Below are 15,088 nucleotides of genomic sequence, written 5' to 3'. Positions count from 1 at the left end.
AGATCTGTCTGGATTTCTGTGAGTTCAAGACCACACTGGGCTACATGAGGTTAATCCAGTCTAAAAGAGAAACAGAGCCACTTTAAATGGTGGCACACACCTTTAATTTCACCACTAGGAAGGTTGAAACAGGAAGTGATATGGCTGGGTGGAAAAAGGAATATAAGGAGGGAGGAAACAGGGATTCTCTCTCTCTTTCAGGCTGAGGAGTTGGTGAGGTAAGAGATGGTGGCTGCGGCTTGCTCTGCTTCTCTGATCTTTCAGCTTTCACCCTGATATCTGGCTCCGGGTTTTTATTAAAACAAATTAGGATTTATGCAACAATTATTACAAGTTAAAAATCATTGTTCCCACATAGTGTCATGTGTTCACATTTATTAATAGCCATTTGTCTCAGTTTCTTGTCTATTGCTTTAATAAAATACTTTGACAAAAGCTATTTAAGAGGGTGTTGCAAAACACCCCCAATAGGTTTATGTGTTTGAACACATTTTATTTTATCATAGCAACAGAAAAGTAACTAATGCGTGGGGAAAAGAGTTTGTTTTGGTTCACAGTTCAGGGTTACAGTCTATCATTCCAGGAGAAACCACTGTGGCAGGAGTCTGAAGAGTCTAGTCACATGGCACTCACCATAAAGAAACAGAGAGTGTGGTATAAGTGCATGCATCCCACACTCAGCAATGTCTCCCCTTCTCATTCAGTCCTGAGCCCAACCATAAAACGGTACAGACTGCATTAACGTAGCAGCCAGCTCAATCTGGCATGAAGGAATGATCTCCTGAATGACAGTGGGAGCAGACAGATCTGCCCAAGCTTGTCATCGAAAGCAATCAGCTTCAGTCACTCTCAGATGGCTTCTGGTTCTTGCCCACTCTAGCTGTTGCTGATGTGCATGATGATCAGCTGACATTCCTTCCTTCTGCTTTGAAAGAGCTAGAAAACCTTCAGAAACATAGTGTCAGCCATAATAAACTGAAAATGTGCCATAAAGAAATTAGAAACATAAGAAACCTGAAGGTGCTGTATATCAAAATAAACCAACTTGTGTACTAGAGGGATTTGAACCTTTCTAGTTTAGAAGATTTAAGTCTTTCAAACAATCATCTGAAAACTCTGCCTGCTACCTTATTTCTCTATCCATTCTGCTGCAATCCCATCTGTATAGTAGACAACTAAAGTGTCTGCCCAAAGTAATAAGCAAAATAAAAAGATTAACGCCGGGCGGTGGTGGCTCACGCCTTTAATCCCAGCATTCGGGAGGCAGAGCCAGGTGGATCTCTGTGAGTTCAAGGCCAGCCTGGGCTACCAACTGAGTTCCAGGAAAGGCGCAAAGCTACACAGAGAAACCTTGTCTCGAAAAAAAAAAAACCAAAAAAATAAAAAAATAAAAAGATTAAATCATTTGGGTTGTAGTTCAAATCTCTTAGAGCCTGTGCCTTCTGAGTTGGCCAGTGTGGAATCACTAGAATTACTTTATTTGCAAAGAAATAAAGAAATAAATGGAGTGTTCTACCAGAATTTCCTTCATGTAGGCTATTGAAATAATTACACATAGATGAAGAATAAACTGAAACATCAGGGTCGTGGTTCTCAATCTCCCTAATGCTGTGATGCATTAATTTAGTTCCTCATGTTGTGGTGACCCCCTCCCTTTGATGGTTTAAAAGAAAATGGCCCCCAAAGGGAGTAGCACTATTAGGAAGTGTGGCTTTGTTGGAGTAGGTGTGGTCATTTTGGAGGAAGTGTGTCACTGTGAAGGCGGGCTTTGAGGTCCCATATATATTCAATCTTTGCCCAGTGAGACAGATCACTTCCTGTTGCCTGAGGGATCAAGATGTAGTTCCTCTCCACTCTCAGTTCCTTCTCTAGCACCATGTGTGCCTGCGTGGCATCATGTCCCACCATGATGATAATGGACTAAACCTCTGAAACTGTAAGCCACCCAATTATGTGCTTTCCTTTATAAGAGTTGTTGCGGTCAGCTGAGCAGTGGTGAGTGGCTCACACCTTTAATCCTAGCACTCAGGAGGCAGATCCATGCAGATCTCTGTGAGTTTGAGGCCAGCCTGGACTACAGAGTGAGATCCAGGACAGGCACCAAAACAACACGGAGAAACCCTGTCTTGAAAAACAAAACAAACAAAAAAAAAGAGTTGCTGTGGTCATGGTGTCTCTTCACAGCAATAAAATCTCTAAGACACCCTCCAACCATAAGATTATTTCCATTGCTACTTCATAACTGTAATTTTGCTGCTGTTATGAATCATAATGTAAATATCTAATATACAGGATATTTGAAATGTGACCCCCCCCCAAAGGGATCACGATCTACAGGTTGAGAACCACTGCATTAGGAGCAATTTCTTTCTTTTTTTTTTTTTTAAAGATTTATTTATTTATTATGTATACAGCATATATGACTGCAGGCCAGAAGAGGGCACCAGATCTGATTACAGATGGTTGTGAGCCACCATGTGGTTGCTGGGAATTGAACTCAGGACCTCTGGAAGAATAGTCAGTGCTCTTAACCTCTGAGCCATCTCTCCAGCCCCTAGGAGCAATTTCTTAAGCCTTGGATGTGACCCTTGTGCCAGACCTGAGGGACAAGCTAAACTCTCCCAGAGGAAACAGCCCCACTATCATCTTTGGGAAAGCTTGACCTAAGCAACAACGACACTAGTAGTCTGTCCAGTCCATTAGGAAACCTCCCTTTGAAATTCCTGCCACTAAAAGGTAATCCTTTACAAACTATTCAAAGATAAATGGTAAGCAAAGAACCCAAGGAGTTCCAAAATACCTACAAAGCAAGCTGAAAGATCCAAGACTGTGTACCTGAGATTGCCTTGGCACTGCCAATGAAGCCAAAGTCGGTGGTCACACCATTGTCACACTAGGGCTGCTAGACTGGTGTGATAGACAAGCAACCTTCATTCCCAGTGATGTGTTTGATGGCGGAAAAACATCACTTCCACAGTAAGCATCATCTGTATGAAACTGCAGAAAGGATTTGTATGTCTAAAGGGGTTGACATCTGATGTCAATCTCAGCTTTAACAAGCTTTCCTTTGCACCCTGAGAGAGAGTTAGGTGTTTTCCACAGTTGGTGTTTTTAGATCTGTGAACGAGCTTTTTGAGTTTTTAGCCTGAAGAAATCAGCATCACTAGCAGAGCTACAAATGATTGATCCTTCCTTTGACACATTTCAGAGTGCAGTTCTACACTCCACCCACACTGCAAACATCTCTGACCTGCTGACAGTCAGGTTGTCTCCATGGACCTGAGTGAAGCTGGTGGAAAATGTGGGCACCTGAGCCTTCCACACAATGGCCTGCTGCAGACTCCCCTGCAGCTTGGGAACTGTGTGTGTTTATAAACACTATTGCTTGATGGAAATCTGTTCTACATCCCTTGAGCAATAATGTTAAGGAAAGACACAGCCACTGTGTTGGGATATGAGAGACCAAATTCCTGCCTGAGCTCTATTTGGCTTCTCATCCTGGGAGTGGTCATCCTGGAAAGACCAGAGCTGGCCTCCAGTGACTGTATTCAGTACTCAGTGTCACTAGGTAGTCACAGGCCACACTGTATTCACTGCCACTAAATGTTTGCTCGTTGATAGTTGAACAGTTTTTAAAGTGTCCTGTACATTCATAATGGTGTTGGTAAGGAATAATACTGCAGTATTCAGACAATATTCATACATACTGATTTGGATATTTTTTATTTAGCAATGTATTTTTAATTTTTTATGTGTATGGATGTTTTGCTTGTATATATGTCTGTGTACCACATATGTGCCTGGTGCCTTTGGAGGCCAGAAGAGGGTGTCAGAGCTACTGGAACTGGAGTTACAGATGGTTCTGAGCTACCAAGTGGGTACTGGGAAATGAACTTTGGTTCTCTGGAAGGGCAGCAAATACTCCTAATCTCTGAGTCTTCTCTCCAGTTCTTGTTTTGCAAATTCATTCACTAATAACATTACAAGAAATTTTATTTAATGGGATTTAGTATTTTCATAGTGACAAAGAAATCATTTTTATAGAATGAGGGCTCCTCCCTCTTGCTTCTTTTGTAGTCCACATAATGTAACTTGAACATGATCATCTAGTTATAGCTTTTTATCAGGGTTAAAAATCAATGATTTGATTAAGTATTAGTCTTTAAGATTTAAAAGAAAATATGACTTCCCATCACCTACAATATGACATTGTTCCGTGGTTGGTCTCAGGACATGTTTGTGTTAGGTTTTTAATTTTCTTAATGTACCCATGGGTGTGCTCCAATCCAACCTGTCATATCCTCTTATCTCAGCACTTTAATTTTAAAATCTGCTTGCAGCAGAAGTTAAGACCAGAGTAGCAGTTCCACAGTCATTTCCTAAAACAGAATTTGATATAAGTGAGCTCAATTCCGTAAAAACAAAATGTAAACATTTTTGTTTGTAATTCCATTATCAGAAGCAAGTTCATGAGCCCTCCTGGAGCTCACCATGTGACTGCGTCAAGTAACCAATTCAATAGCAGGTGTGTCAGCAGGGAGATCTTATGGATGGTTGGGCCATGTTTATCCAAGGAAAGGCCATTGTTAATAAGGATGCATGCTACATGTTTATAATAAAAATCACATGAAAAAATACTGTCCCTCACAGAGGGATACATGCTCAGAGGCTCATCTTAGGTGATTCTAGATTTTGTCAGCTTGACAGGTAGCACCAACCACCCTAGCATTCTGTCCACATCTCTGTTTTGTTATTTATTTCACCATGGGACTGGGGGAAGGGTGAATTTAGGTTTTAAAATTTTGTATTATTATTTCATTGTCGTTATAATTCTTGTTAATGTCCAAATTATTGTCGATTTGGCCAGTGGGAATCCTCTTCCTTCCTCCTCCATGTCTTTGGCCCAGCTCTATTAGTGTTATGGGTTAGCTTTATACACCAGTGAATCTCTTCTTTTGTAAAAGTCAGCCTTTAGTCTTCCTGTCTTGTCTTGATCCCCAGAACTGAATCTCTCTTATATTCATAAGCCTGGTTAGCAGATCTGTGCTCCCCTCCCACTTCCTTTACCACCAGTGGAAGAACTATGAGGGAAATTTTGGTGGCCAATTGTTTCCAAAGGCAAATAGCATAGTTCCCACTTTTTTAAATGAAAAAAAAAAAAAAAGTAAATTCATTCACGAAACAGTAAGAAATGAGTGTTACGAGGAAAACATGAAACCGGTTAAAAGCAAAGTGGGCCAGCAGCTTCAAGCAGATGGGGAGTTAGGGTTGAGTTCTGGAGTTAGTATTCACGCTCCACCCACAGTGTCTTGGCCAAGCTGTAGACGTTAGATCACAGACCCAGGAGCTGTGCTCCCTTCCCACCCTCCCTCCGAGCCCCCTTCTCTCCCAGAATTCAGGCTGCAGCTGACGAATCCCTGCTGTGGAGGCTGGAGCACACAGATGAGGTGGGGTAGGAAGCAAGCCCACCCAGCCCACTCCCACCCCCATAGCTGCAAGATAAACTTACGGTTCTACCCAGTACCTGGCTCCTTGGCATGTAGGCTATGTCAGATTAAATACTATGCTGTGGAACTTGATGCCAACTCTCCCAAACTAAAAGTCAGAGTCTCCTTTGTTTGGGGGGATTTCTCTGAAGGTTTGTTCTCTCTCTCTCTCTCTCTCTCTCTCTCTCTCTCTCTCTCTCTCTCTCTCTCTCTCTCTTCCTCTCCCTCTCCTCCAGTTCTCCCTGCCCATGGGGGAGACCTCTTCTCTTCCACTTTGAGCTTTTCTTCCTAATGCTGTGTCTCCCAAAGGCCTGATCATGGACCCCACTGCTTGTGAGGTTTTTCTCTCCAATAAAGCTCATTATGAAGAGAAATGGGTCTTGGTTTCCTTATTCATCAAGCCCGTAGCTTCTTTCCCTTTTCTCTTTGTGGTACCAATATGGAAAACATAAGAACAATTTTGAAGATGACATGATGACTCTTGTTGAATTTCTGTTTCTATGGATGCCCAGTGTGTGTGAAAGAAGTCACAACTCCACCCAGGTCAAGTCTGTGCTATTTCTAGGACTGTCCTATATTTTAAATAATACTTTAAAATTTCTCATCAATGCATGCTGGTTAGTGTTTGTCAATTCAACAGAAACTTGAGTTACCTGACAAGAGGGAATCTCAATTGAGAAATTTTTTCTATCAGGTTGACTTGTGGGCATGTCTGTGAGGCATTTCCTTGATTAATGACTGAGGTGGGCAGGGCCACTCCTGGGCAGCTAGTCCCAGATCTAGCTGCAAGCAAGTTGAGCAAGCCAATGGAAAGCAAGCTAGTAAGTAGCATCCCTTCACGGTCTCTACTCAAGTTCATGCCTTGGACCGTAACCTATAAGATGAAAAATAAACCTTTTCCTCCCCAAGTTGGTTTTAGTCAGTACCAAAGCATGTGTGTGGAGGTCAGAGGACAGCTTTGGGGATCTCTTTAAGCATCACCTCCATTTTGTTGCTTATTTCACTGTGAATTGGGTTTAATTAAACAAATGTAAAGTTTTCTTCTTCCTCTTAGACTAACAAGGGCTATTTTCATATTGTTTTTCTAACCGAAGACCTATGGCATGGCATACAGAACTCAGTGGATGCAATTAACTTCAAGTCCTCCAAATTAGGAGATGGGAGCAAAGAGGAGATGGACTGTGTGTGTGTGTGTGTGTGTGTGTGTGTGTGTGTGTGTGTATACTATGAAGGAAAAATACCATGTTCACTGAAAATAAAGTAACTTTCAACTTTCAGTTGGTACCAAAAGTCTCCAATAGCATATCTGATCTTAGTGATTTTCTTGTTCTGCTTATTCAGCATTTTATTTGCTCTTCTATATTCTATCTATACAAAACTTGTTTGTGTATATCATATTGGTGGATGGCAGTTGTACCACTGGTTTATGTGTCCCGTCCCCACCTAAACTGCAAATGCCTTGCAGTCAGTGGACTTGTAAATTCTACGGAATTCTTGCAGTACCTTGCCTAATACCAGATACCATACATGTTTGAAATGTCTTCTACAGGCCTGTTGCAGAAGGGTTGGTCCCCAAATGGTAGAGCTACTGAGAGATGTTGGAAATTTTAGGGGGCGGAGCCTAAATAGAGGAAGTAGGTCACTGGAGGCATGCCCCTTTCCATTTCCCCTCCCCTTCCTGCCCACCCTGAAGTATCCTCTACCATATATCCCCCCTGCCATGAAGTTCTGCCTCACTATGCTCCCAGAAGCAATGGAGCCAAGGATTATGAACTGAAGCCATGAGGTAAAATAAATCATTCCTTACATATAAGCTCACATTTCATTATTTTTCAATGTAGAGTCAAGAACTCTTCTGGGACCATTCCCATAGATTTAAGAACATTTTTTTTCCCTTTTGGAGGATAAAACACAACATTACTTATTTTGAGGCTATCCAGAAAGGAATCTCAGCTATTGTATTTTCCCCCAGTATTATTTATTTATTTATTTATTTATTTATTTATTTATTTATTTATTTATTGCTAAACTTATCCCAAATAAACCAGAACAGGGCTTTGGTCTCTAGAATGATCTACTTCCATGAGCTTCTTTCCAAGGAGCTAAATTGAAAGAACTAAATTCAGAAGACCATCTCTTCTAAAAGAAAGAAAGAAAGAAAGAAAGAAAGAAAGAAAGAAAGAAAGAAAGAAAGAAAGAAAGAAAGAAAGAGAGAAAGAAAGAAAGAAATCCAAACTAGTATTTTGAGGGGTTTTCTTATTAAGTTAGTAAACAAATGGTTTAGACCTATTTTATGATACATAAAAACCAGCCACTAACTAAATGTCTTTGTAAGTATAAGGCATTATTAAATCAATACACAAAAAATTCTAAAGTCTAAAAGTTTATTGCCAGAACAGCAAACTTCATGAAGACACCTTTTTAAAGTACATAGAAGATGACAAGCCAAATAAACAGAAAACCTTGACTAACTTGACTAACAAGTGCACTGAAGAGTATATGGGTAATACGATCTATGTTCTCAAACTAAAGGAATCTGGGACAAAATGCTTGACCGGGGAGGGGCAGTTTTCTCCTACTACAGAAAATATAACTATTAAGGAACTGAGAAACAGCAAACTGAGGACTGAAACACCAGCAATCAGTCTAATTTCTAACTCCAAGCGCAGAAACTGGGCCTTACAGGCCAAGAAAAGTTACAGAAAATTGATCCAAACACAGCAGAGAAGAAATAAATTCTAAATTCAATTTGTGCTATCCTTACAAGTGATTACCACTTCACGCTCACTACATGGGAAGTGCACTACCTTAGTTGAGCCAAAAGCTGGAACCAAACGAGCCTTTACTACTGGAATTTTATCACAGCTACGTTTTAAGCACAGAACGGTCTACCGCTATACTGCAAGCACCAGGTTTACTTGGTTATTTGAGATAAAGTAGAAATGCATACAAACGATCCTAAGGTATGGCGACCATTTCTGGCCACTAGTGCCCGATGGAGCTGCTGCTGAAAGTGTAGGAGTAGGAGTATGAGGAGGAGGAATTCCCGGTAGCATCGAAGCTTCCTCTCCGGGACCCGCTGCGGGAACCAGAGCGGGAGCCTGAGCGCGATCCGGACCTCGACCCAGAGCGGGAACCCGGGGCAGACATGTTGTAAGGGCTAGGCAAGCCCTTGGAGGACACGGAGGCGGCTTCCAGGAGGCGCAGCCCTGTGATATCTTCCACCATGGAGCGATTCATGGCATCCTTGTAGGAGATTTTTAATTTGGTTTTGGGGCAGGTGAGGATTTTGGCATAGCTGCTGACGTCCTGCAGCCTCTGAGCTGCACGGCCATCGATGAAACCCTTCCGAATGGCTTCTTCTGTACTGATCCTCCCGTGCACTTCCGGGTCAACAAGGCCTCCAGTGAGGAACTGGAACTCCAGGAAGCGCTGGCCTGCCTCGTAGGGGAGCCATTTTTCTTTCACGGCCTCGGCTGCAGACATCTTCTTCTTTCCCTTCACACCTTCAAAGCCAATGAAGGCCTTCTGGGCAGGCTTCAGCCTGGTGGCCATATCTTGGTCAATGAGACCTTGGGAGACCGCATCTTGAAGTGACAGCTTCTGACCCGTGGTAGGGTGGATGATGCCGCCAGTGCAGGCCTGGGCCTCCAGAAGCCTCTGACCGGTGATGCTATCCACGATGCCCCTCTCTATACCTTCTGTAATCGAGATTTTCTCCAGGTTTTCGGTGTCGAAGATGGCTGCAATGGGGCTTGACTCCTCCAGGGGGTCAGACAGAGAGCTACTTCTGATGGTTAAATTTCTAACGCTGGATATGGTGGAAATCTTACTTACTGATGATTCGTGTCGGGAGCTGCTAAAGACATCATCGTTGACACTACCGCTCAAGCCGCCGTTGTTGGCGACTCCGTTTTTCAAGGAGATCATGTCAGCAAACTGCGTGAGGCTCAGGCTGCCGGATCGGTACTGATCAAAAAACTTCCTGTCAACCAAGCCTTTGTCAATAGCCTCTTGGATGTCATACTGACTGCCGGTCTTCCTGTCTACCAGGACCACCCTGGTAGAGCCATCGGATCCAGTGATGGTGATTTCTTCCCACTCACACTCCTGCTCACATAGCTCTTTGAAGGTTTCGTAATCAATAAGGCCTTTCTTGTAGGCCTCCTGAACAGACATCTCCTTGTCGGTTTCGGGGTCGACTATGACCACTCGCCGCTTCCGGAGGGTGTTCTTTTGTGACGTCTGCACCTGCTTCTTCTTTTCTTTCAGCGGCAGGAGACAGAGCCCCGTCTCCTCATCCTTGATACATCTTTCCTTCAGTTGCAGATAAGTAAGATTTTCTTCAGTGTTCGGATCAAAAAAGCCTTTGGTGTCATCACTTGGGTCTGAGAGGATCTCGCTAAGCTCCTCATTGAAATATCCCCTCTTATACGCCATGTCCACCGGTAAACGATGGCTCTCCTTTGGATCGATGATACCGCCGGTTGCAATCTGTGCTTCCAGCAGGCGAATGCCATGGCCCTTCTCAATGAGTTCCTTGTTCATTGCTTGGAACAAAGAGATGATGTTTCCGGTTTCAGGGTCATTATACCCGGTGACGGCTCGCTCTGCGGACAGAAGCTTCTCTTTGAACTCAATGCCCACCAGACCTCTCTTGTAGGCTTCCTCCACAGGTAACCTCAAATTGCTGACGGGATCCACTATAAAACCAGTAGCTGCCTGGGCTTCCAGCAGCTCCAGAGCGGTCCCAGGTCGAACCAAGCCAATCTTCATAGCCTCATAAATGCCAAGCTTCTGCTTCGTGGTCTCATTGTATATACCTGCTATGCAGCTGGAACCCTGGAGGAAGTCCTTAATTCTTTCACCAACCTCATCATAAGAAATCTGACCGGATTCCAGTTCATTTACAGTGGATGGTCTCAATATGCCGGAATCAACCAGCTCCGTGACGGTCACAGGTTGTCTGATTCCTTGGAAGGACATGCTTCTCTTCTGTACCGACAGCAGGAGCAGACCCGTGTGCGGTTCGATTCTGCACCGTTCTCTCAGCTGCATGTAGCTGACCTTCTTCTTGGTGATGGGGTCCACGAAGTTTTTCTGACTATCTCGGGGATCATTCAGGGAGCGATACAAATCTCGGTCAATCAGCCCACGGGCCAAGGCGACATCTTTTGGCAAAAAGACACTGTTGACGGGGTCTACTACACCCCCTGAAGCAAGCTGGGCTTCCAGCAGGCGCATCCCGGTTTCTCTGTCAATCAAATTCTTCTTGATGGCTTCTGACACAGATACTGTCTTGCCTGAAAATGGGTCATCAAAGCCAGTGATGGCTTTCTCCGCTGTGTAGATCTGCTGGCGGTCATCGAAGTCAATGAGGTCGCGAGCTATGGCATTGTCCACCGTGAGCTTCTCATTCCGATGGGGGTCAATGATACCACCGGTGGCTGCCTGGGCCTCCAGAAGCATGACCGTGGATTCTGGGGTGATGAATTTCTTTCTCTTGGCCTCCACCAAAGAGTATTTTTCCTTGGGAGAAGCGGAAGCACCGGCAATGGCCCCCGCGCCGCGGAGGAAAGGCTGGATCTCGGAAGCCACCTCCTCCACTGACTTCTTCCCCTTCAACAGCTTGTCCAGCGTTGTCTTGTCGATCAGTTGGCACTCGTAGAGCTGCATGGCCGTCACCTTCTTCCTCAGCCCATCAAACACCAGCTTAGAGGAATCAACAGTCCACTCATACTCCGTCTGGGTCTCCCGATGGGAGCCATAGGGGCGCTGCTTGAGTTTGTCGATCTCCCTCTGAAGCCGGCAGCGCTCCGTTTCCAGCTGGGACTGAGTCTCCCTGGTCGAATCCTCCAGCTTCCGCCTGCACCTCTCTTCGATCCTCTTGATCTCCGCCTGGAGTCTCTCAATCTCACTCCTAAGGCTGTTCTTCTCTCTCTCGCTCTTCTCTCTTTCGGACTCTATCTTCCTAATGGCCTCCTCCTTGCGGGAGTACTGAGTCTTCCACTGGTTCAGGTCGTTCTGGATCTGCTGTTTCTCACACTCCAAGCGCTGTTTGACCCGGCTTTCGGCCTCCAGCGTTGCTTTGGCACGGTTCAGTTCGTCCTCTAGCCTCTGCAGCCTTGCCTTGTCCTGCTCCAGGACTTTAATTTTCACCAGCAGGCTCTCTCTCTCCTGAACCACTTGGGTACACTGACTCTTTGACTCCTGGATCCTATTAGATGCCTAGAATTTAAAAAGAAAGAAATGGGAAAAAAATATTGTTTATCTAGATAGTAACATCTGGTTATTGCAATTTAACCTCTTTTCCCATAAATTTTAAACATAGTCTCATTTTTCCCTGTCTGTATTTTCCCTACATATACTGTTAATTTGTTACCTTACACATTCCTGGAAAAAATTATGAAAATGTAGATTGCCACTTTGGTAAATGGCTTCATACTTACTGTTCTGTGTTCGTTTTCCATCAACAGAACTAGAAGTTGTAGACCTGCCTTACTTTTAACAGTAATTATAGTTTGGAAAAATAAAAGGGTAATTTTCTTCCAAGTTAGCATCCCTGCTGTACCTACACCTCACCTGGTATATTATACTGACACATTTAATAAAGCAATACAAACTTACAAATACCCACACACCACCCCACCCCACACAAATATTGTCTATAGAAGTCAAATATATTAGAAGTTATTTTAAAATTAGGGCTTGTTAGAAGAAGAAAAGTCAAACAGAAAGAAATATTAGGATCATAATCAAAAGACAACAGGATAATGCATGCAGAAAAGTCATCTAAGCAAGGTGGAAACTTAAAATTGTGTAAGAATTAATACATTTCACTGAGAAAAAAATTGAATTGAAGATGTACATTCAGACCACAAAATAAGAACCACCTTCTATTTTAGTATGTTAAAATTTTGATGTTGGGAATTGAACCCAGGACCTCGTGCAGCAAAGTGCATGATCTACCACTCAGTGAAAACCCCAGCCAAGAGCTACTTTCTAGAAAGGAGAGTGGAACATTCATGGGAAATATCTTAGATGCTTTTCTCATGCTCAAGTTTTTAAAGTAGGGCCAAGCACAGGGTTCCAACAGACTAGCATTCAAGGCAGTGACAGGACCAAGGACAAATGGCATTAGAATTCTTTGCAAGCCACAGTATAGATCTGACAGGTGGTAAGTACATGAGCAGCAAAAAGGGAAAGTTAGACGCTCTGGAAGCAGCGAGAGAAGATATGGTGTCAGTTATCTGAGAAACAGTGAAGCTTTGATCAAATATTTGTGAATACCTCTAAAGCCTGCTTTTGGAATTTCTCAATTTCCTGTCTCAAATTTTCCCTCTCTCTCTGTAAATCATTAATCAGCCCCTGCAGTTCCAGGGTGCGGTTGTTGCTGATCTGCAGCTGGCTCCTTAGCTCCGAGATGGTTGCGTTTTTATCGCTATCTGCTTCACTGCGGCCCCTTCGCAGGTCATCGTATTCCAGCCTCAGGTTACGCAGCTCTTCCTCCAACATCAAGTGCTCCTTGGTCAAATTCTCAGTGAGAGACTGTAACCTCTCGATCTCTATCTTACTTTCGTTGAGGCTTCTGCTTTTGTCTTCTATGGCCTTCTGGAAATGCTCATTCCTCAAATGAGCCTGCTTGACATTTTCTTGTTCCTGCACCAACTGCCGCCTAAGGGCCTCCACATCCAAGGAGAGCCTCCTCAGCTCCTCCTGGGTCCTCTGCTTCTCCCTCAGGTGGCCATCCAGCACATCCCTCTGCTGCCTGAGATCATCCTCACTCCTTTTCTTAACAATGGATGCCTGCTCCAGCTGCTGGGTCAGGTTGGTGATTTTAATGGCCTGCTCTTTCAAAGACCTCCTCATGCCTTCCAGCTCCTCCTCCAGCATCTTCCTCTTGGAGGAGTCGTCGGAGGCTGTCCTTTTCAGCCTATTCAGCTCCTCTTCCACTTTCTGCTTCTGCAGCTGCAGATCCTTCAGGGAGCTCTGGAACCTCGTGATGTCCTGATCCTTCACTGTCCTCTCCTGGGAAACCCTCTCATAGTCAATTCTCAGGCGTGTTAATTCCTGTTCCTGCACCTTCAGCTTGCTGATGGTCTCGGTTGCGCTGTTATTGGCTTTCTGCAGGTCATACTGGACTCTCTGCAACTTGGAATTTTCATCCTCCAGGCATTTCCTCTCATTGGTTTCTTTTTCTACCAACTGTTTGAGCCTTTCGATCTCCTTGTTTTTATCTTGGATGGTCTTGGCAGCATCATCCAGGGACTGCTTGTATCTCATGCTCTCTTCTGTTCGCATCTGTGTGACCTGTCGCAGCTCGATCTCCAACTGCTGTTTCCTCTGAGACATCTCTGAGCCAGTGGCCTTCTGCTGCTGGACGTTTTCTTCGACCCTCCTGAGATTCTCAGTGGTCTGGGCTAGTGTGTTCTTCAGCCTCTTTACTTCCTCAGACAAGCTCCTGTTTTCTCTGGTGAGATTGTCTATCTGAGCTCGGTAGCCACTGGTGTCCTCCTCCTTTTGCATGGTCAGCTGGTGGATGGTGGTCTTGGTGATGTTGATCTCAGTCTCAAACTGGTTTTTTAAGCTAATGATCTCCTCATCGTAACTGTTTCTTACCTTACTCAGTTCATTTTCATATTCCCAGCGGCGCTTGGCCTCATCCTGAAACTCGGCTTTGAGTCTCTCGATCTCTTTGTTTTTGTCCTGAATTGTCTTGGCAGCCTCCTCCAGGGACTGCTTGTGCCTCGCATTGTCCTCTGAGCGCTGCTGAATGACCTGCTTCAGTTCGATCTCCAGATGTTGCTTCTTTTGCATGATTTCTGAGCCACAGGCTTTCTGCTGAAGGGCGTTTTCCTCAGCTCGCCTTCGCTGCTCTGTGGCCTGCAAGATACTGTCATTGAGCCTGACGATCTCATCCTTGAGATCTCGGTTCTCCCGGGACAGTCTGTCAAGCTGGTTTCTGAGATTCTTGGAGTCGTCTTCCTTCTGCATGGAGATCTCCTTGATGGTGGTCTTCGTAATGTTAATCTCTGTTTCGTACTTGTTCCTTAAATTACTCATCTCCTCATTATAGTGGTTTCTTACCTTTGCCAGCTCATTTTCATATTCTCTCTTCCGGGCGCCCTCCTCCTGCAGCAGAACCCTCAACCTCTCTATCTCGTACTCCTTCTCCTTGATGGCTTTCTCGGACTCCAGCTTCTGCCAGCCAAGGTTCTCCTTCTCACACTGCCTTGCCTTCTGCAACTGATCATAGTCGTTCTTCTGTTGGTCGAATCTGTCCTCCACGGTCTTCCTCCTGCGCTTTTCGTCTTCGATCTCGTACGTCAGCCGGGTGATCTTCTCATTGAGCTCCTTGATTTGGCCATAGCACTTGTCCAGGTTTTGCTTGGCTGATTTTCCATCCAGCTCAGCTTGTCTCTTAAGCTCCTCTAGACTCACGAGCTTTGCTTTGAACTGGGAACACTCTGCCTGGTATTTCTGCAGGTTCTGATCCAGGAACTTATTCTTATTGCAGTTTTCAGAGTTGGCGTCTCGGGCCAGTCTTAGCTCCTCTTCCAAAACTTCAATCTTGGTATTTTTCAGCTGTGGATAGGAAATTA

The 15,088-nt window shown here is 44.4% G+C and overlaps 1 protein-coding gene across 2 annotated transcripts in view; it reads right to left on the bottom strand.

The window, feature by feature from the left end:
- Positions 1–7,853: 7,853 nt before the first annotated feature.
- Dsp (desmoplakin) overlaps positions 7,854–15,088 on the bottom strand; it is a 46,820-nt gene continuing 39,585 nt past the window's right edge. The window contains exons 23-24 of one of the 2 annotated variants that reach the window (XM_006972778.4): positions 12,777–15,071; positions 7,854–11,714 (exon numbers count right to left, since the gene is read on the bottom strand). In XM_006972778.4, coding sequence (XP_006972840.1) covers positions 8,472–11,714; positions 12,777–15,071 — 5,538 coding nt within the window. In that variant the 3' untranslated portion in view covers positions 7,854–8,471. The remainder of the gene's footprint in view (positions 11,715–12,776; positions 15,072–15,088) is intronic. The other variant, XM_006972779.4, reaches the window with a different exon arrangement.

This window comes from Peromyscus maniculatus, chromosome 5, assembly GCF_049852395.1.
Source record: "Peromyscus maniculatus bairdii isolate BWxNUB_F1_BW_parent chromosome 5, HU_Pman_BW_mat_3.1, whole genome shotgun sequence".
Lineage (NCBI taxonomy): Eukaryota > Metazoa > Chordata > Mammalia > Rodentia > Cricetidae > Peromyscus > Peromyscus maniculatus.
This window is presented reverse-complemented; position numbering and strand designations above follow the sequence as displayed.